This window comes from Mus caroli, chromosome 17 (assembly GCF_900094665.2).
Source record: "Mus caroli chromosome 17, CAROLI_EIJ_v1.1, whole genome shotgun sequence".
Classification (NCBI taxonomy): Eukaryota; Metazoa; Chordata; class Mammalia; order Rodentia; family Muridae; genus Mus; species Mus caroli.
In genome coordinates this window covers 31,890,809-31,912,518 of record NC_034586.1, presented here as the reverse complement: position 1 = coordinate 31,912,518, position 21,710 = coordinate 31,890,809, and the positions used below count along the sequence as shown (strand labels likewise).

Sequence of the window (21,710 nt, the reverse complement as noted above, 5' to 3'; positions counted from 1 at the left end):
CTCACTCTGTAGACCAGGCTGGCCTCGAACTCAGAAATCCGCCTGCCTCTGCCTCCCAAGTGCTGGGATTAAAGGCGTGCGCCACCACTGCCCGGCTAGGCTGCAGTTTTTTAAAACCTATTTTTGATTGTGTGAACGCATGCCAGCATGTTGCACATGAGCACAGGTGCCCTAGGACCCCAGAGGCACAGAATCCCCCTGGAGCTGGAGTTACAGGAGCCACCTGATATGAATGTTGGCAACTAAACTCTGGTCCTCTGCAAAATCAGTCATATCCACTATTCATCAAGAGGTCGTCTTCAGTGTTCCATCCCTCCCTCCTCTCTTCTTTCCTTTCTTCCCCCTCCTCTCTCCTTTCCATCCCTCTCTTCTCTCTACCTCTCCAAGGTTCACTTGTTACGTAGCATAAGCTGGCCTCAAACTCACAATCCTGCTTTAGTCTTTTTAGTGTTCTACCCAGCAACCAAGCTCTATAAGTAAAGGTCTTGGTTGGTTCTGCAGTACTAGCGCCCTCTAGCGTAAACTCTCATGTAGCTCTTTTTTTTTTTTTTTTAATTTCATGTATATAAGTACACCGTAGCTGTCTTCAGCCACACCAGAAGAGGACATCGGATCTCACTACAGATGGTTGTGAGCCACCATGTGGTTGCTGGGAATTGAACTCAGGACCTCTGGAAGAGCAGTCAGTGCTCTTAACTGCCTAGCCATCTCTCTAGCCTCTCATGTAGCTCTTGTGTAGGTAGGGAGAGGAATCAGGATGCTTCAGTCCTTGGCAGCAACTGGAATGGCAGCTTCCTGGCAGGTGAGCCTAGCATCCTCAGCCCTTGACACCTGGCAGCATTACAGCTGTTGGCCAGGGGTATCCAGAACCTGTCCAGAAAACTTGACAGCTCTCTGTATCTCCTAACAATGACCGAGGCTGCAGTTTCTTCTCTCTGGATCTTTATTTTTAATTATTACTTTACAGATATGATTTTTTTGTCTTCCTGTAAGTCTATGGACCGCATGTGATGTGTATCTGGTGCCTGTGTAGGCCAAAAGAGGGCATCAGATCCCTGGGACTGGAATTACACACTGTTGTGAGCCATCATGTGAGTGCTGGAAATTGAACCCTGGTCAGCTATAAGTGTGTGGCGAGTGTCTTAACCTCTGAGCTATCCCACCAGTTATCCCCACCCCCACCCAACCCCCAGGCATTGTCTCACTATGTAGACCAGGCTTGACAGGAACTCAAAGATCTGCCTGCCTCTGCTTCCTGACTGTTGGGACTCATGGGTGCACTACCAGCTCCTCTCTGGTTTATTAAAGTTTCCTACTCTTCAGCCTCGGTTCTCCACCCTTTCTACCCCTGTTCTTCACCTTGTTCCTGTCTGCATGCTCTCAAACGGATGGGCTGCCGCCTCTTCAGCTGTCAGGCAGTCTGCCTCCGCCATCCTCTGCCACTTTCTCCACTGCCAGCTCAGCCTACACTACTGAACGCAGGCAAGAGAGGATCATCAAAAAAGAGTGTTTAATGGGTCCAAGGGAGCCAGCATAGGAGTGCTGCCCAGGCAACTTCCAAGTGAGCCAGACATCTTGGCTTATATACCCCAGGAAGGGGTAGCGCCAGTCACAGCAAATCTCTCCTGCAAATGCTCTGAATTGTAAAACTCATACAATTGTCCCTTCAGCACCAGTGACAGCAGCATCGCTACTAGCCCACCGTGTGGGAATGGCAGGAGGTCACACAGAGTGGTGAAGGTCACACATGGATGTCTGTGATAGCAAAAAGGATGAGTACAAACTGAGTAGCCCTGGCTGAGGACAACGAGCTAAAATTGTTTCTCCAATATTATAGAGTGTTCTAAAGAGTGTATATTGAGCTGGTCGGCAGTGACGCACACCTTTAATCCTAGGTCCCAGCACTGGGGAGGCAGAGGCAGGTGGATCTCTGAGTTCAAGGCCAGCCTGGTCTACAGAGTGAGTTCCAGGACAGCCAGGGCTACACAGAGAAACCCTGTCTCAAAAAAACCAAAACACTAAAAAAAAAAGGGGGGGAAGGGTTATATTAGTAAAGAGTATAGTCTGGCTAGCTTTTGACTGACTGCCCCTCCTCTTAAGCCAGTGTAGGTAGGTAGGGAGAGTCCAACAAGGCACCAATGACTGAGTCAAACTGTCCCATGCTCCAGTGTCTTTGGCTCACAGGAAAGCGGTCAGAAGAGTCCTTACCTTAAAGAACTTATTACTTAACAGTTTGGAGAGATTTTAACAGTGCTGAGTACCCAGTGCCCCAAGTGGGGTGGTTCAATATTTATAAGCACATGCAAATTCTTTTAATATTTTTTTAAAGATTTATTGAATTATGTATACAGTGTTCTGCCTGCATGTATGTCTACAGGCCAGAAGAGGGTATTGGATCCCATTAGAGGTGGGTGTGAGCCACCATGTGGTTGTTGGGAATTGAACTCAGGACCTCTGGGAGAGCAGACAGTGCTCTTAACCTCTGAGCCCCACATGCTAACTCTTAACTGTGTCCTGTTCACTTTTCATCTTCATTGCCCCTATTGGACAAGTGATTCTTTGATTTACCTACATCAGCTAGGCACAGGCCTGCAAACGTTTGCCTCTGCTCTCTCCAGTACCTGAGCTATATTTTGCAGCAATGGCGCCCTCTAGTGTAAAACTCATGTAACTCTTGTGTAGGTAGGGATAGGATCGAGATACTTCAACCCTTGGCAGCAACTGGAATTGCAGCTTCCAGGTGTGCCTAGCATCCTTCAGACCTTGACACCCGTCAGCATTTCAGTTTGAATGTGTCTCAAAATGGACTAAAATTGCTCTGTGTGTGTGTGTGGGGGGGGTGTACATATGGAGGCCAGAGAGCAACCTTGGCTGCCATTTCCCAGATCATGCCCACCTTGGTTTTGTGTGTGTGGTTTTGAGATGCGTTCTCTCATGGGCCTTGACCTACCTATGAGAGTATGGCAGCAGGCCAGTGAGTCCTAGGGGATTCACCAGTCTCTTGCCTCTACAGCACTGGAACTACTGCAGACGCCAAGTGCTTCTTTCTCCCTCCCACCTACTCTCTCTCCCCATATATCTTTTAACCTGCTCCCACCAGGGCAGTCAGGTTATTCCTCTGCCTCTACAATATCCCATTCCTGTCTCTGGTACTGTTACTGATGGACACTGGAGAGATGGCTCAGCACTTGCTGTTCTTTCAGAGGATCTGGATTCAATCCCCAACACCTACATCTGGGAACTCACAATCACCAGTAATTCCAGTGCAAAGAGATCCAACATCATGTTCTGAACTCCTCTTTGGCACCAGGAACCCACTTGGTACATATGCATATATGTAGATATGCATACACATAAAATAAAAACAAATAAATGTTTCTAGAGTTGGGGAAATGGCTCAGTGGATGAAATGCTTGCTCTACAAGCATGAGGACCTAAGTTTGGACCTCCTGTACTCAGGTCCAGGCTGGGCAGATCACTTGTGTCTGTAACTTCAGCACCGGGATGCAGAGATAGAAAGATCTCAAGCTCATTGGTCAGTCCATATGGAATCTGAGCTCAGCCATCCAAGTATCAAGATTCACTGAAAGATGAAAAGAATTTGTCCCAAAAAATGAAGTGTTTGCGGGAGCCCTCTGTATGTCAACCTCTGGTTTGTAAAGGCCAGTACACACCCACCAATATACATAAAAATTCACACGAAAATGTTGAGTAGGTGTAGTAAGTGTGGTGAGAGGCAAAGGTTTCTACAGTCAAGTACTAACAAAGAGGGGAAGTAGTACATACGACCTTTAAAGCTGAAACTCATTGTTGAAAGAACATTAATTATAAAACAGTTTTTTAAACTATTGAGCATAAAAAATGTCAAATATCCGCCGTAGTTAGTTGCTGCTAAAATTTGGAAGAGTAGGTCATTCCTTGTCTTTGTTCAAATTGTTTGCATATATTATGCAAATACCCAGAACCACTCGAAGAACGCCTACTCAAAGAAAGTCAATGATACACTCCTCTGGACCCTTTGATTGGCTTTTGCCTATCCACTTCATTTGCATGACGTGATTTGATAACTGGAAAGCCCCGCCTCCCTGACGCGTTTACCTCTCACGAATGGACACCAGACCTGAAATTCTTCCACGGTCTATGTAACTCCGCCCTCGACAAGCTAATCCCTTCCATTCGTCGCAGTTCTTTCCGTCTTCTCCGCTGAGAGTGACCCGGGCCTAGCATCCCTTCCCTGCGTGTGTCTCGGCTCCCAGCCGTCCGCGGACCAACTACGCATGCGCATCCTTTTTCTCCCACCATCCGTCGTGTAAATTCTGCGCCCCAACGGCCTCGCATTCCGCCCGGCCTACGCGTCTCAACTGCCGACGCCAAGGCGTCTTCCTAGCCAACCGGCGTCCTAGCGTCTGTAAGTCCCTCCCCTTTATGCAAATATCCTCCGCACACTGCCTTTATTTTTTTAAAGTAGGGACAGCCCTGAAGAGCGGAGGGGTCGGAGAGAAAGGGGCTCCGCCCCCTATGCAAATCAGGGGGCGTGCCCAGCCGCGGAGGGAGGCGGGAGGTGGGGGGTGTTCCCGGGGGCGGCGGTTGCCCGGATGGGCCGTTAGTCGGAGCCCAGCCGCGGAGTGAGCGAGGGAGACGGGAGGAGCCGAGCGCGGCGCCATCCGCCGCCATCCGCCCCCGCCCCGCCGCCATCCGCCCCGGGAAGCCTTTGAGCCCGGGTCCCGGACCCCCACGCACCCGGCTAGGTGAGTCTGGGCGAGCTGGGTGCTGACGCCCTTTCCGGCGCGGGGCGGCGGCAGCGGCGGCGGGCCGGGGGAGAAGCTGCCATCAGCCGCCGCCATCTTGTCCTCCTGCCGCCGGTCTGCCCCTCCCCCTCGGCCTGCGCCGGCCGCTCCCAGGCCGCTGTGGAGGGCCGGGGGCCGGCCGCGGCCCAGCAGCCTGCTCCTCAGGGCACAACCGCGCTCCAGGCCGCGGTTCCTGGCCGTGTCGCGCCCTCGGCCCCTCGGCCCGCCCGGGGCCCCTCCGCCGCCTGTAGACCTTCCCTTTGAGGGGCTCTTGGTGTTGGCTGGAGCCCTTGCTGCCACCCGGCGCTATGGCTCCCGGTCTTTCTTGGTCTTTGCGTCGAGTCACTCTGGTTCTGGAGCCCCGTTTTCGGCCAGCATCTTCGCCTTTCTGCGTCCCCCAAGCCTCTGCGTTCCCTTTCCCCCCATGGCCCTGTCTCCTCCTCTTCCCTCTTTTCTTCTGAGCTCCCCTGACACTGCCCCTCGTCAGCCTTCCTCAGCCGTTCCTGCTTCCCTCCCTGCTTTCTGCTTGATTCTCTTTTAGCAGTTGAAATCTGTCTGCTCTACGGTTTTTCTGCTTTCTCCCCCTTTCATGGCAGATTTCAGATTGGCTTCCTTAAGTGCCTAGAGAGCAACCCCTGTCATCTTTTCTCTGGCTTGTGGTAAAGTTAGTTCTCTCCCCGATTTTGGCTTTCATCCTAGGCCTGCATGCTTTCTTGCTATCTTCCATCTCTTTTTCACACTGTTCCCACCCACAAATGAATGCCCGGTCACTCGAGGATGGATTCAGATGTAGAGGTTTTCCTGCCTGAGGAGTAAGGGCTGTTAGGGGAACAAATGACTGCTTATGAAGACACTGGGAGGATAAAAATGGTAGTTGGTTCTGGGTTTGGCCTCTGCTGTCTGGCCCATGGTTACAGGGTGTTGTCGAGGTAGCTCCGTCATGCTGTGGTTTTCCTCAGTTTTACATGGGGTCCACTAGTATTTTTTTTTCCTGCCAGCAGAATTGTTTCCAAGAGCCTGGGTGGGGGCTACGTAAGGAATAGATGGAATATTTTGCGTCCAGGGGTTCTGTGGAGCCCCTGTTGTTTAGTAAGGCTTAGTCTGGCACCAGCTCCTGGTCTGAGAGCAAGCTCATAAAAATCCTTAAGCTCCCAGCATACCTTCCTTCAAACCTCCCCAGATGGGACTTAAGGCTGCTGGGAATGAAACCTGGGACACAGGGCCCTGGGGCGTGATTAGGGAGCTGGTGTCTAATAGGTTGGCAATCTGAAGTTCTTGTACTTGCTCGATAGAGTTGTGTACCTCATTCTGGTTTTCTCTGGGGCTTTGACTTGGTTGTTCAATTTTATCGTATGTCTCTGAAATTATTTTGGAGGAGTGAAAGATTAGCTGCCATTTCTAAAGTGGCACAAAGGATAGATGGGGAAGATACTAGGTTGTTACTTGGTTTTCTTTGTTGGGATATGTCAGGGGGAAGGGGCTGTGGAAGCCGAGTGGATGGTGGTTGCTTAAGAGACTGTAGTGGTTTACACAAGCCAGAGAACCAAGTATCTGGGCCCTAAAGAGAATGCAGAGAGCTTCTAGGCTTTTGTCTGAAAGGGGCAGAACCTGAGCTGCCTACTGTCTGGCCCACAGGCACCGGCTCGTTTTGGGGGAGGTGCCTGCAGGACCCAACGTACTCAATGAGCTTCCAGCGCAATGTCCGATCGCTCGGGGCCGACTGCCAAGGGGAAGGATGGAAAGAAGTATTCCTCGCTCAACCTGTTTGATACGTATAAGGGCAAGTCCTTAGAGATCCAGAAACCCGCTGGTGAGGGTCCTGTCCTGTAAAGACGTTCCTGTTATTTGCAGGCTGAGCATGTGTGGGGTATAGGCTTTAGAGCTCTCCAACAAAGGCAACTAACAGACCAGATGAATACTGGAGACCTCTCAGTTTCATCTTCAGTGCTGAAGGGGGTGCCGGGCTCTGGGTAAAACACAGTTCATCCTCCTACAAAGGCGTGTTTTTGGTTCCCTGTCCTTGGACACGTAAGAATCGGAGGCAAAGTAATGTGGTGGATTTAGAAAGGTCTTGGACCAGCTTGCCCCCCGCAGGCTCAGGATCAACCATCCCACAGATGATTATGCTGTATCTCACCCTTTCCCAGGAGAGCTTAGAGATTATTGAGTAATGGAATGGTTTCTGAGAGAAGCCTATAGTGAAAAGGTAGTAGGGTTGTCTAAATGGGATCTGTTGATGGGACACTGTTAGGTCTTTTTGACCCTTTTTCTCTCCGCCATTTCTTCAGTTGCCCCTCGACATGGCCTGCAGAGTCTCGGAAAAGTTGCCATTGCCCGGCGTATGCCACCCCCAGCCAACCTTCCAAGCCTGAAAGCCGAGAACAAAGGCAATGACCCCAATGTCTCACTAGTGCCGAAAGACGGAACAGGATGGGCAAGCAAACAGGAGCAGTCCGACCCCAAGAGGTAGACAGCTGTGGGACCTCCTGAGGCTCATAGCTTTGAGCTGGGGAGTGTGTTAAGGCATGGTCTGTCAGCCAGAGACCGAGAAGAGACCGAGAGAAGCGCCTTCTGCACCTAGTTTGTTAGATGACTGAGAATTGAAACCTTAAACTTTGATGGAGAGAAAACAGGAAGAAACAGGCGAGGCCTGTGTACCAGTTACTTTGTCCTAGTGTTTGTAGGTGGTAGCTAGGCTTGGGTCAGCCCCAGCTTTGTACCACTTAGAGAACTAAGGAAGTGGTATCTCTCACTCTGCATGACCTTTCCATCCTGCTCTCCCAGTTCCGATGCCTCAACCGCTCAGCCGCCGGAATCGCAGCCACTGCCGGCTTCACAGACGCCTGCCTCCAACCAGCCGAAACGACCCCCAACAGTCCCCGAGGTACCTGGAGAACTCGAGGGGTTGGACGAGGAAGAATGACCTTTACTCTGCTCTCCCTGTGACCATTTGTCCCTTTGCTCCCCCAGAACACTCCTTCGGTTCCAAGCGGGGTAAAGTCCTGGGCACAAGCCAGTGTCACCCATGGAGCCCATGGAGATGGTGAGTGCAAGAGGGTTGGAGCCTAAGGGAGGGAGGCAGGGGCCATGCATCTTTGAGGAGAGATCCTTCGTCTTGTGTCCAAATCACCCAGGATCTAGAGCCTCCCACTTTTTATGTACATGCTCAGGAAGTGACCCCATCTTGTGTATACCCTCATTTCAACAGGTGGAAGGGCATCAAACCTACTGTCGCGATTCTCTCGAGAGGAATTTCCGACCCTGCAGGCGGCTGGAGACCAGGACAAGGCTGCCAAGGAAAGGGAGTCTGCCGAACAGTCGTCTGGGCCCGGACCAAGCCTCCGCCCCCAAAGTGAGTAGCTGCCCTCAGACCAGGGTCCTGCCTGCTCTGTGGAAGGGCTGCGTGCTGGGCTACTCACTTCCTTCCCTGTCTTTCTGATACATCCACTTGGCCCAGACCAGTGGTAACTTATCTTTTCCTCCCTCTTTGCATTTCTAAACTACAGATTCTACAACTTGGAGGGACGGAGGTGGGCGTGGCCCTGATGACCTGGAGGGCCCGGACTCCAAACTTCATCATGGCCATGATCCCCGGGGTGGGCTGCAGCCTTCAGGCCCACCCCAGTTCCCTCCCTACCGCGGGATGATGCCGCCCTTTGTGAGTTTGCCTGTGTTGCTTGAAGTGGTGCACTGAGAGCCAGATGTTAAGGATTAGGACTTAGTCTTTGGAAGACACAGAAAGTAGACCCCAGTGAGATGGGGGTGGGAGGATGAGGGGTAGGAGGATACATTTAAAGGGCTGATAGACTACATATCCCCCCCCTCTAAGCAGCTATTGTTGGGTCGTTTTGCAGATGTATCCCCCATATCTCCCATTCCCTCCGCCCTATGGACCCCAGGGGCCTTACAGATACCCGACTCCTGATGGGCCCAGGTAAGTAATCAGATTCTGGGTTTGTTGTTGGGGGAGGGGAACAGGGTAAGGCTACTTGGAGAGATGTGGTTTTTCTACCTAGGGGGTTCAGTTTTTGTATGTGATTCTGCTACATGCTATATTTAACATCCCCCCCCCTCCAAATTTTTTTTCCAATATGCAGCCGTTTTCCCCGTGTGGCGGGCCCCCGGGGCTCAGGGCCACCAATGCGCCTTGTAGAGCCTGTGGGTCGGCCTTCTATTCTTAAAGAGGATAATCTCAAAGAGTTTGACCAACTGGACCAGGAAAATGATGATGGTTGGGCAGGTGACTATGACTGTTTGGGTTCTCAAATGTGAAATGTGATGAAGAAATGGTGGGTCGTGTGAGAGGAAGGCAGATGGAAAGGGTAAGAGGGAATGATAGAAAGCTTAGTACTGCCAAGTACTGAGGAGTGAGGACGTCAGGACATGTGGTGGGGACTGTTAGCATTGACTGTATCTGCTGTTGTAGTTCCAGACTATTTGCTGCATTCTGTGAAGCTATCTGAGAGAGCACACTACATAGTTTACTTAAATGTTCATTTTTTTTACCTCAGGGGCCCATGAAGAGGTTGACTATACTGAAAAGCTCAAATTCAGCGATGAGGAAGATGGACGAGACTCTGATGAGGAGGGAACTGAGGGCCAGTGAGTTAGGGCCCAGGGGAGGGAGGCACTGTTTTTCTTGTGGTGTGCTAGCCTCATAGAAGGGTTGCTTAGAGCAGAGCTTAGTTACACTGTGATCTGCCCACAGCAAGGATTCCCAGTCAGCTGCTGCTGAGGAACCTGAGACAGATGGCAAAAAGGGCACCTCCCCTGGCAGCGAATTGCCCCCTCCCAAGACAGCCTGGACAGAGAATGCTCGGCCTTCAGAGACAGAGCCAGCTCCTCCTACCCCAAAGCCTCCCCCACCTCCACCTCACCGGGGGCCAGTCGGGAACTGGGGGCCCCCTGGGGACTACCCAGTGAGTATCTACAATTTCGGGTCGAGAGGGTCAGTTGTGGGGGGCATCAGCTGAATAATTGACAGTAATGACAAGAAGCTAGGGCAGGACTAGGGTTGTATCTGAGAAAAGTTTGGGGAGCCCTTGGTTCTCGGGGAGTTGAGATGAGCTGGGATACTGGGAAGGGAAGGCCTGCGTGCGTGATTGGGTCTCCAAAGTAAAAAAGGAACAGAGGTAAGGGTGAAGAATTTGTCTCCACCCAGACAGAGACCATTAATTCCCAGGCCTGGTTCTTTTATCCTGTAGCTGTAGACAGTTGTTTGATCTTTGAAAGAGGTGGTAGAAGGTAGAGTGACTGACATGCCTGGCCTGCTGGGTCTGCCCATTGCCAGGATCGAGGGGGTCCTCCCTGCAAACCCCCAGCACCTGAGGATGAGGATGAGGCGTGGCGGCAGCGTCGGAAGCAGTCTTCTTCAGAGATCTCCCTGGCAGTGGAACGGGCCCGAAGGCGCAGAGAAGAGGAAGAGCGACGCATGCAGGAGGAGCGCCGGGCAGCCTGTGCTGAGAAACTTAAGCGTCTTGATGAAAAGTTTGGGGCACCTGACAAGCGGCTCAAGGCAGAGCCTGCAGCCCCACCTGTTACCCCTGCTGCCCCAGCTCTACCACCTGTAGTCCCCAAAGAAATCCCTGCACCTCCAGCTCTGCCACCAACACCTACCCCAACACCAGAGAAAGAACCTGAAGAGCCGGCACAAGCCCCTCCTGTGCAGGCCGCCCCCAGTCCAGGGGTGGCTCCAGTCCCCACTCTGGTGAGTGGGGGTGGTTGCACTGCCAGCAGCACCAGCAGTGGCAGCTTCGAAGCCAGCCCAGGTATGGAGAAAGGGATGGGGCTTACTGGGTGTCAAGTCTGCTAGGCTTAAGGGGATAGTGGGTAGTAAAGATGGGTGTCAGTGGGAGAGCGTGCTAGGTTACACTATTGAACCACAGTGGCTGGGTATGTGGGAGGAGAATCTAAGCATTTTGTAGAACAGAACTTCTGGTTTTGTGTTTTCTGGTGGTATCACAGGAATACTTGACACTTTAAAGTATTTCTATGGCTTTTAAACAGGATGACCACTTATTCAGTTCGTATTTTGTTAAATACTTAACTGGGGGTGGAATTTCTGGGATGTTTGACTGTTGTAATGGACCAAGTCACCCTGTTCTTCAATGCAGTGGAACCCCAACTGCCTTCAAAAGAGGGTCCTGAACCACCAGAAGAGGTTCCTCCACCTACCACACCCCCAGCCCCAAAGATGGAACCCAAAGGTGATGGGGTTGGTTCTACTCGCCAGCCCCCCAGTCAGGGCTTGGGCTACCCCAAATATCAGAAGTCATTGCCTCCTCGCTTCCAGCGGCAGCAACAGGTGAGGCCAAGTTCTTCCTTTCCACTTTGGGGCTATTTTTGTCTCTTCAGCATCCTTCCATGTGTTGCCTTCAGACCTGGGTTCGTCTTTCTGTTGTAGCGCAGTTCCCCCGCGCCCTATCTTTGTCATGTCACTGCCTTAACTTTCTTTGTACTGATGGCCTTGAGTGTAGGCTATGGTAACCTTTTCATCTTGTCTCATTACTTGCAGGAGCAGCTCCTGAAGCAGCAGCAGCAGCAACAGCAGTGGCAGCAGCAGCAACAAGGCACTGCCCCTCCTGCCCCAGTGCCCCCATCACCACCACAACCTGTGACTCTGGGAGCTGTACCTGCCCCACAAGCACCGCCCCCACCACCCAAAGCCCTGTACCCAGGTGCTCTGGGCCGGCCCCCACCAATGCCTCCAATGAACTTTGACCCCCGCTGGATGATGATTCCTCCTTACGTGGACCCTCGGCTTCTCCAGGGCCGGCCCCCTCTGGACTTCTACCCTCCTGGTGTGCATCCCTCTGGTACGGGTCTTGAGAGTGCCGGTGATCTCCTTAGTCCCAGGAGGGAATACTGTCTGTGTGACAGCTAGGGAGCATGGTGTTATATCTGCTTAGCACTTCTAGGGGGCTTGGGGAAGAGGTAGTGACCCTTCATTGGACACAGTTTATTTGTGGGGCTTGATTACTTCACAGCTGAGTGATTGACTTGTTTCCATGAGAAAGGCAAAGCCTCACAGAACAGGAGCTGCAGGTGCTGCACACAGGTTCTCACACAGTTGCTTTTAGCATCGAAGGCCTATGTAAGGTGATTTCTTTGTTTTCTTAGGCCTGGTTCCCCGGGAACGCTCAGACAGTGGGGGCTCAAGCTCAGAGCCATTTGAACGCCATGCACCCCCTCTGTTGCGGGAAAGGGGCACCCCACCAGTGGACCCCAAGTTGGCCTGGGTTGGAGATGTCTTTACCACGACACCCACTGATCCTCGTCCTCTTACCTCACCACTGCGCCAGGCAGCAGATGAGGAGGAGAAGAGTATGAGGTGAGTTGCTAGGGAGGGCCTGTGAGTAGTGTGGGCTGTCTGAAGTGATAGGGTGCCCGTGGAAGGAGTGTCTAGATCCTAGTCCTTCTCATAACAAACCTCTCTTCTGTTTCTCTTCAGGAGCGAGACTCCTCCGGTACCCCCGCCTCCACCTTATCTGGCTAATTATCCAGGTTTTCCAGAGAATGGAACTCCTGGGCCCCCAATCTCGAGATTCCCTCTGGAGGAATCTGCTCCCCCAGGACCCCGCCCACTACCCTGGCCTCCAGGCAATGATGAAGCTGCCAAGATGCAGGCTCCACCGCCCAAGAAGGAACCCCCGAAGGAGGAACCACCACAGCTGTCCGGGCCAGAAGCAGGCAGAAAGCCTGCCCGTGGAGGCCAAGGCCCACCGCCACCACGGAGAGAGAATCGTACTGAGACTCGCTGGGGCCCCCGACCAGGCAGTTGTCGCCGTGGAATCCCTCCAGAGGAGCCAGGTGTCCCTCCTCGAAGAGCTGGGCCTATAAAGAAGCCACCACCACCTGTGAAAGTAGAGGAGCTGCCTCCTAAGTCCCTAGAACAGGGGGATGAGACCCCCAAGGTCCCAAAGCCAGATGCACTCAAGTCAGCTAAGGGCAAGGTGGGCCCCAAAGAAACCCCACCAGGTGGAAACCTGTCTCCTGCACCTAGGCTTCGGCGGGACTATTCCTATGAAAGAGTAGGTCCTACATCTTGCCGTGGTCGGGGCAGAGGCGAGTATTTTGCCAGAGGAAGGGGTTTTAGGGGGACCTATGGGGGCCGTGGTCGGGGAGCCCGGAGCCGTGAATTCCGAAGTTACCGAGAGTTCCGAGGAGACGATGGGCGTGGGGGTGGTTCAGGCGGAACAAACCACTCTTCTGCTCCCCGAGGCCGCACTGCCAGTGAGACACGAAGTGAGGGTTCAGAGTATGAAGAAATCCCCAAGAGACGCCGCCAGCGTGGCTCTGAAACAGGCAGTGAGACTCATGAGAGTGACCTGGCCCCCTCTGACAAGGAAGCCCCTCCGCCCAAAGAGGGACTGCTCACTCAGGTCCCTCTTGCCCCCCCACAACCAGGAGCTCCCCCATCACCAGCCCCAGCCCGATTCTCCACTGCCCGAGGTGGTCGAGTCTTCACTCCAAGAGGAGTACCATCACGCCGTGGCCGAGGTGGGGGGCGGCCCCCTCCTGTTTGCTCTGGCTGGAGCCCTCCTGCCAAGTCTCTGGTTCCAAAGAAACCTCCAACAGGTCCTTTGCCTCCAAGTAAGGAACCTTTGAAAGAGAAGCTGATCTCAGGGCCTCTGTCCCCCATGTCCCGAGCTGGCAACATGGGTGTAGGCATGGAAGATGGGGAGCGACCCCGACGGAGGCGACATGGCAGGGCTCAACAGCAGGACAAACCACCTCGTTTCCGAAGGCTGAAACAAGAACGTGAAAACGCTGCCAGAGGAGCTGATGGCAAGCCCCCTTCCCTAGTCCTTGCAGCCTCTACCCCTGGACCTGAGGAGACACTAACAGCAACCACAGTTCCCCCACCCCCTCGCCGCACAGCTGCTAAGTCTCCTGATCTGTCAAACCAGAACTCAGACCAAGCCAATGAGGAATGGGAGACTGCATCAGAGAGCAGCGACTTTGCCAGTGAGCGCCGGGGTGACAAGGAAACTCCCCCAGCAGCACTTATGACCTCTAAAGCTGTGGGGACTCCTGGGGGCAATGCAGGTGGGGCTGGACCAGGCATTTCAGCCATGTCTCGTGGAGACCTGAGCCAACGAGCCAAGGATTTGAGCAAGCGGAGCTTCTCAAGTCAGCGGCCAGGCATGGATCGTCAAAACCGGCGCCCAGGCACTGGGGGCAAGACTGGCAGTGGTGGTGGCAGTAGTGGAGGTGGTGGTGCAGGCCCTGGGGGACGGACCGGCCCAGGACGAGGGGATAAGAGGAGCTGGCCCTCTCCCAAGAACCGAAGGTGGGTAAGAGTACATGGCTAAGTAGTAGTGTGGTTGCTGGGTTGAGGGTGGGTGCCAGGGAGTTGGAGTTTTTTGAGTAAGTCAGGCATCAGAAAGGCACTATATATTTTCCATCTTGGCAGTTAGCTAAAGAGTTAGCAGTCCTCATGCGTGTTTTGTTCCGGTTTTCTCAACACACTTGTGAACAGGAAGCTTGGAAAGGGTTTTATCGGGAGAGGATAGGATGCTAGTAGAGAAGCTAGACAGTAGATGCTTGACTTACAGAATTTAGTGAGCCCTGGAACTGATGCTCTGCTTTCTCCAGCCGTCCTCCTGAGGAGCGACCTCCGGGACTTCCTCTGCCTCCGCCACCCCCCAGCAGTTCTGCTGTCTTCCGCCTGGACCAAGTTATCCATAGCAACCCTGCTGGAATCCAACAGGCTCTGGCCCAACTTAGCAGCCGCCAAGGAAATGTAACTGCACCAGGGGGGCACCCAAGGCCTAAGCCTGGGCCTCCCCAAGCCCCTCAGGGCTCCTCCCCTCGGCCCCCAACCCGTTATGACCCCCCAAGGGCCAGCAGCGCTATCAGTTCTGGTAAGCTGGAGGCAAGCGGGTGGGAATGACTCCATCCCCAAAGGTCAAGTGCTGGAGTGGGGAGCAGGAATTTGTCATGGGGCCCCTGCTGTTGGGTTCTGCAGAGCTGGAAGGACTGGGAGGTGGAGTCGGGAGAGCAGGCTAGGGTCAGTGGTAGAATGAGGTAGATGCTGACAGTTTTCCCCTTTTCCCCAGACCCCCACTTCGAGGAGCCAGGGCCGATGGTGAGGGGGGTGGGCGGGACTCCCCGGGACTCTGCCGGGGTTAATCCCTTCCCCCCGAAACGGCGGGAGCGGCCTCCCCGAAAACCGGAGCTGCTGCAGGAGGTGAGGGATGGGGCTGGAGACTGGGCCTCATTGCACTCCCACCTTTGAAGGTTCTTGGTTATGCTTTCTGTATGCTTTTTACATTCTGTTCCGCTCACTCTCACCCCAGACTCTTCATTAGCGATCACCACTTGTCTCCCATGTCTCTGTCTCCCCGTTGCTGCTGCTGCTTCTCATTCTGCCCCAGCTTATTTGTATTTTGCCCTTCTTGGTTTTCTTTAGGAAACTGTGCCAGCTTCTCATAGCTCTGGATTCTTGGGCTCTAAGCCTGAGGTCCCAGGCCCTCAGGAAGAATCCAGAGATTCAGGCACAGAGGCCCTAACTCCCCATATCTGGAATCGTTTACATACTGGTGAGTGAAGCTGGTGGGGGGTAAAGATTGGAGTGGGTCTTAGTTTCTCACTGCCTGCCTCAAGGTTGGTGTTCTCCTCTAGCCACAAGCCGAAAGAGTTACCAGCCTGGCTCCATCGAGCCCTGGATGGAGCCCCTGAGTCCCTTTGAGGATGTGGCAGGCACAGAGGTGAGGAGACCCTGGGACCGGAGTGGCAGAGAGGTTACTGAGTGTTGATCATGTTTCTTCACCCGTTCTGAATAGACATAGCCCTTGAGGCCGTTCTCTTGGAATTGTCTCCTTTCCTTGGTTGATATGTGACACTTCTCAGGTGTCGGGTGTTTTACCTAGCTCCTTCTCCACCTCGCAGATGAGTCAGTCTGACAGTGGAGTGGACCTGAGTGGAGATTCTCAGGTGTCATCAGGTCCCTGCAGTCAGCGAAGTTCCCCTGATGGAGGACTTAAGGGGTCAGCAGAGGGACCCCCCAAGCGGCCTGGAGGACCCTCACCCCTGAATGCTGTTCCTGGTGAGAATGCATCTGGCTCTGAACCCTCTGAACCTCCTAGGAGACGGCCACCCACTTCCCATGAAGGGGAAAGAAAGGTAAAAGTCGAAGAATGGATGAAGAATGTCCGCAGGGCCCTTCCTCCCTCCTGGGTTTGACTGATTGTCCTCTTATAGCCAGTGTGCTTTGCTTTTTCTTGGGTTTGTTTCTCTGTCACCCAAATACACTTTGTTTCCCAATCTAGGAACTGCCCCGGGAGCAGCCTCTGCCCCCTGGTCCCATAGGCACAGAACGGTCACAGCGCACAGATCGAGGCCCAGAGGCAGGCCCTCTCCGACCAGCCCACCGACCGGGCTCTCAAGTTGAGTTTGGCACTACCAACAAGGTCTGAATGGGCTCCACTTGGACATGTCCTCGTTTGGGTATGAGATGATGACAAGTGAGATGGGAGTCTGAATTCCACTACAATCTTCCCACACATTACAGGACTCAGACTTGTGCCTGGTGGTCGGAGACACTTTAAAAGGAGAAAAGGAGTTGGTGGCATCAGCCACAGAGGTAGGTGGGAAGGGAGCTTTGATGCCAGTAAGAGGAATGAGCATCTAGGGCAGGGCCTCCTCACCTTCGCAGCACTGCCATATTAGTACAGCTCCTCATGCTGGCTAACCCAGCACTGAAGTTATCTAATTGCAGCGTGATAACTCATTCTGCTGCTGTTATGAAATGTAGTTTAAATATCTGATTGGGACCCCTGTGAAACGGTTGGCTCATGCATGGAGAACCGCTGGGGCAGACTGTAGGCATTCCACTTTGACAAGGCTTTTTTTTTTTTTTTTGCTCAGGCCGTTCCCATATCCAGAGACTGGGAGCTGCTCCCTAGTGCTTCTGCTTCAGCTGAGCCACAGCCCAAGAGCCTGGGTTCTGGGCAGTGTGTTCCAGAGCCCAGCCCTTCAGGTCAGCGTCCGTACCCTGAGGTCTTCTATGGCAGCCCTGGACCTCCTAATTCCCAGGTAAGCTCCATTATTAATCATAAGTCCCCTCCTTTTCTGCCTTTTGTTTTGTTTTGTTTTGTTTTGTTTTTGAGACAGGACCTGGAACTTAGTATGTAGAGCAAGCTGGCTTCAAACTCAGATTCACCTGCCTCTTCCTTCTAAGTGCTGGGATTAAAGATGTACCCCACCAACTTGCTCAGCTGGATAATGGTTTCTTTTGTTGTTGTTGTTTTATTATTTTTTAAAATGTTTTTGTGTGCGTGCCCCGGTGCATGTGTTACACTTGGAGCAGAGTTCAGAGGACAACTCTGCAGTCCTCTCCACCCTACATGGATGGGTGACAGGTTACCAGATGGCAGTAGCAGTGCCTTTTGCCCTGTGATCTCTCACCTGCCCCGAAGTTGGTTAACTTAGAAAACATTCCATTGTGTTCCATTTTTCCTTTTCCTCCAATGAGTAGGACGGGTGGTTTATTCCTTCTCCCTACCCCCAAGAAGTTTTTATTTCATGTGCATGGGTGTGTTGCCTGCATGTGTCTGCACCATGTGTGTACAGTGCCCTTGGAACTAGAGTTAGAGGTGGTTATAGGCCATAGGCCACCTTGTGGATGGTAAAGATAGATGGGGTCTTCTGGGAGAACAACCAGTGTACCTAATTAACCACCGGGAGATTTCTCTATTTTTATTTTTTTATTTTTTTTTAATTTTTTTTTTTTTTTGGTTTTTCGAGACAGGGTTTCTCTGTGTAGCCCTGGCTGTCCTGGAACTCACTCTGTAGATCAGGCTGGCCTCGAACTCAGAAATTCGCCTGCCTCTGCCTTCCGAGTGCTGGGATTAAAGGCGTGCATCACCATGCCCGGCTCTATTTTTACTTTTATTTTTATAGATTTATTTTTAATTATGTATATTCAGTGATTGCAGATGCTTATGGAGGCCAGAGGTGTCTAGTCTCCCTGGAGTTATAGATGGCTGTAGGCCTGGAGAGACTATGCCTATCCTTAACTGCTGAGCCTCCAGCCCATCCATGCCCTGTTCTTAAGATTTTATTTTGAGACAGGGTTTTGCCAAGTTAATCAAATTGGCATTGAGCTTACTCTGTAGTATAGATTGGCCTTGAACTTGATGGTTGCCACCTTTGACATCTGTCTTCCTAGGAACTGAGGTTCCACCGGGTTCCTTTTTCACTTGTATTGTGTCCAGGCCTTTGGCCAGTGGGATGGTGCTGCCCACTTTGGGGTGGGTGTTCTTCCTTTGGTTAACTCTCTCCTCTTTTTGTTTGTTTTTGGTTTTTAGAGACAGGGTTTCTCTGTGTAGCCCTGGCTGTCCTGGAACTTACTTTGTAGACCAGGCTGGCCTCGAACTCAAAAATCCATCTGCCTCTGCCTCCCGAGTGCTAGGATTAAAGGCGTGCGCCACCACACCCGGCTTTTTTTTTTTTTTTTTCTTCTTGTTTTGGTTTTTTGAGACAGGGTTTCTCTGTGTAGCCCTGGCTGTCCTGGAACTCANTTTGTAGACCAGGCTGGCCTCGAACACCGAAATCCGCCTGCCTCTGCCTCCCGAGTGCTGGGATTAAAGGCGTGCATCACCATGCCCGGCAACTCTCTCCTCTTCTAAAACATCCAAACACAGAAGGGTGCTCTATTGTCACCTGTGTGTTTCTCATCCAGTTGATTACCCATCACACTGCATTAGAGACCAGACTTGGGACTCACATGTCACTGAAGCCCTCTACCACTGTGCTGTAGATATCCAGCCCAAGTTAGCTTTTCTTAACAAAGACACTGGAACTGCTCTTATCTCGATTTTCTCCAGCAGGTCTCTGGGGGTGCACCCATCGACTCTCAGTTACATCCCAACAGTGGAGGCTTCCGTCCTGGGACACCCTCATTGCACCAGTACAGGTAAAACTAGATTATCTACAGACTTGGAATGGAGATAGATTGCAGGGGAGAGGATACCAAAGAATAGTGGATTAAGGTATCACTCAAGCTAAAGAGTAACACCTCTCCTCCTCCCCCCAATTCTTTTCAGGTCACAGCCTCTGTACCTGCCCCCAGGTCCAGCCCCTCCCTCGGCACTGCTTTCTGGGGTAGCTCTCAAGGGCCAGTTTCTGGATTTCTCAGCACTGCAAGCCACAGAGCTGGGGAAGTTGCCTGCTGGGGGAGTTCTCTACCCTCCACCATCCTTCCTCTACTCTGCAGCTTTCTGCCCCAGCCCTTTGCCTGACCCACCCTTGCTTCAGGTATGAGGTGGGCAGCTGCTAGGGCAGCAGAGAGGATGTTTTTGGGGGACTCGACCTGTTCTGGTTTCTCACTCTGTTTCCCAGGAGAGCCTGGAAAACATCATGTAGTTCAGATTATAAATCTTGAGCCATCACACCCACCTGAGAATTGGCCTTTTCCCCATTTCCCAACAGGTACGCCAGGATCTGCCATCCCCTTCAGATTTTTACTCTACTCCTCTGCAGCCTGGTGGCCAGAGTGGCTTCCTTCCTTCGGGAGCCCCTGCTCAGCAGGTATCTTTGATCTTCCTACTTCCCTTCATTTTCTGCCTCTGGCTTAGTTTGGATTTTCTACATGGCCTTCCTGTTCTAATGGGCTCACTGGGGGTTTCTTGCAGATGCTTCTACCTGTGGTAGACTCACAGCTGCCAGTGGTGAACTTTGGCTCCCTGCCACCAGCGCCACCCCCTGCTCCACCCCCCCTTTCTCTGTTACCTGTGGGTCCTGCTCTCCAGCCCCCCAACCTAGCTGTGCGGCCCCCACCTGCTCCTGCTGCTCGGGTCTTACCTTCACCAGCTAGGCCCTTCGCCCCTAGCTTGGGGCGAGCAGAGGTAAGGTGTAAAGATCAGTATTTCAAGTTTTTGAAGGATGGCAAGGTATCCAAAAGGGAAAAAGGGTAAATGGTTCAGACAGCAAGTTCATAGGGTAAATTGTTTCTCTTTCCAGCTGCACCCAGTAGAACTAAAGCCTTTCCAGGATTACCGAAAGCTGAGCGGCAACCTTGGGGGTCCTGGGTCGTCACGGACTCCGCCATCTGGAAGGTAAACAGGAGTGGGATATCGGCTCTGCATCCCCAGGGACTTCTTTTGAAACATGGGCAGGCCTTGGGTTTACCCTGACCGTCACCTTTCCTCCCTTAGGCCCTTCTCTGGTCTCAATTCCCGTCTCAAGGCCCCACCTTCCACCTACAGTGGAGTATTCCGAACTCAGCGCATTGACCTCTACCAGCAGGTGAAGGAGAGGACCAGTAACCCCCCCACCCCCCGCCAGCCTAAGTTCAGATCCCCTTCTGAGCTCCTGAAGGATTGCTGACTTACTCTTCCATATATACCTATCCTCAGGCTTCCCCACCAGATGCCCTGCGCTGGATGCCGAAGCCTTGGGAACGGGCAGGGCCACCTTCTCGAGAAGGCCCTCCCCGAAGAGCAGAGGAGCCTGGGTCCCGGGGGGAGAAGGAGCCTGGATTGCCCCCACCCCGCTGAGGGAGTTCCCCTTGACCCCCATCCCCGGGGCTTGTATATAGATTATAAATATATAAGGGGGAAAGGGGTGGGTGGGGAGGGGTTGTGGGTCTGGAGTCTCACTTCCCCTCTTCTCCTCCCCTAGTCCCCTATCCCTGGGGCCGTTTGTTAAAAAAGAATAATAAAAGAATTTTAAAAAAAAAAAAAGAAGGGAAAGTCATGGGTGGGGGATTAACTGTAATGTTTTACACTACGTAGTGGGTTCAAGAAGTTACCTGTTAATTACTTCAGGGTTCTAGAATTAATAGAGTTGAGTGAGGTCAGTGGGTGCCTGTCTTAGGGTTTCTATTACTAATCAACAAATCCCACTGCAGTGATACTTCCTCCAGCAAGGCCACACCTCCTAATGTGACTCCATATGAGCGAATGGGCACCATTTTCATTCAAACCACCACATTCCACTCCCTGGCCACCATAACCTTGTAGCCATATGTAAAAATGCATTCAGTCCAACTTTGAGAGGCCTGTAGTCATCAGTCTGAACTGTGTTTACAAGTCCAAAGTCTCTTCTGACATTCTTTGTAATCTCTTCACTGTAACCCCTGTAAAAAGGCAAATCATATGTTTTCAACATACAGTGGCATAGAATACACATTACCATTCTGAAAGAGTGCATAGCGAGGGAATAGTGGGCCAACGTTAGAACAAAAATCAGCTGGTCAAACTCCAAAATCTCCCATGTCTGATGTCAAAGCTTTTCAGATCTTCCCAACTCCATTTAGCTTATTGGCAGCAACACACTCCTGGCTGCTTCTACTCCCTCTTAGTAGCTTTCTCCATCCCTCCACTCTGGCACCACCAAGATCTTGGCATTTCCCAAGGCAATCTATTTCCACAGCTTCACAAGGCTTCTTTAGGCCTCCATGCAGACACCCCCTCCCAATCCCCAGGAGGAGATCGGATAAGCCAGAACCAAAGCTGCCAGGTTCTGCTGTTTGCTGGGGCTAGGACACCTTTCTAAATCACAGAACCTTGCTGTTTCCCTTGCTGCCTAAGCTTGGCTGTCCTTGAAAACTGCCTGCGTTTTGGGGAGCTTAGCTGGGAAGGGTCTTGCTCAGAGGCCACCACTCCCTTTATTCCACTTGGCATCAAACTATCATTCTCGACACTTTCTCAGGTCCTAAACAGTTTGTATTTTCCTTTCTCAGCTTGCTTATTCTCATATCTGCATTAAGTGTGGGCACTAATAACCAAGCAAGAGTCAATACTAGGCTATCTGAAAATTGCCTCTCAAAGCTAAGGTGAGTCTTCAGTTTAGTCTCAGAATTTTTTTTTTGGTTTTTGAACAAGGGCAGGAAGCCACATTTTTTGGTACAGTATCACATAAAACCAGACCCCCACATTTTAAACGACCCTCAGAACCACTGTCTAACATGCTCCT

The 21,710-nt window shown here is 52.2% G+C and overlaps 1 protein-coding gene and 1 non-coding gene across 4 annotated transcripts; both read left to right on the top strand.

Annotated features, from left to right (window-relative positions):
* The first annotated feature begins 4,586 nt into the window (after positions 1-4,586).
* Prrc2a (proline rich coiled-coil 2A) lies at positions 4,587-20,476 on the top strand. Of its 3 annotated transcripts, none has more exons than XM_021186348.2 (31): positions 4,587-4,748; positions 6,423-6,567; positions 7,076-7,253; positions 7,572-7,671; positions 7,758-7,830; positions 7,996-8,139; positions 8,294-8,445; positions 8,642-8,721; positions 8,885-9,027; positions 9,299-9,389; positions 9,496-9,706; positions 10,078-10,555; positions 10,901-11,091; positions 11,302-11,602; positions 11,907-12,117; positions 12,238-14,079; positions 14,385-14,653; positions 14,849-14,979; positions 15,202-15,331; positions 15,414-15,499; positions 15,681-15,914; positions 16,061-16,201; positions 16,303-16,374; positions 16,659-16,826; positions 18,620-18,708; positions 18,839-19,049; positions 19,224-19,322; positions 19,427-19,639; positions 19,755-19,849; positions 19,949-20,039; positions 20,150-20,476. In XM_021186348.2, the coding sequence occupies exons 2-31, from the start codon at positions 6,486-6,488 to the stop codon at positions 20,288-20,290; spliced, it is 6,447 nt and encodes a 2,148-aa protein (XP_021042007.1). In that variant the 5' UTR covers positions 4,587-4,748; positions 6,423-6,485; the 3' UTR covers positions 20,291-20,476. The 3 variants fall into 3 exon arrangements, with proteins under 3 accessions (XP_021042007.1, XP_021042006.1, XP_021042004.1); XM_021186347.2 differs by having other exon boundaries at positions 6,423-6,597; positions 18,623-18,708; XM_021186345.2 differs by having other exon boundaries at positions 6,423-6,597.
* Positions 6,773-6,906, top strand: LOC115029777. The gene has a single exon (XR_003835343.1). It is a non-coding gene; the product is annotated as a small nucleolar RNA SNORA38 (small nucleolar RNA).
* Positions 20,477-21,710: the final 1,234 nt, after the last annotated feature.

What these genes read in the sequence shown, in the direction of transcription:
- Prrc2a (XM_021186345.2), top strand. Translation starts at nt 6,486, where the DNA reads ATGTCCGATCGCTCGGGGCCGACTGCCAAGGGGAAGGATGGAAAGAAG. An exon ending in GACCCCCAACAGTCCCCGAG is followed by an intron (nt 7,672 to 7,757) that starts GTACCTGGAGAA and finishes TTGCTCCCCCAG; the next exon opens with AACACTCCTTCGGTTCCAAG. An exon ending in CAGCTTCGAAGCCAGCCCAG is followed by an intron (nt 10,556 to 10,900) that starts GTATGGAGAAAG and finishes TCTTCAATGCAG; the next exon opens with TGGAACCCCAACTGCCTTCA.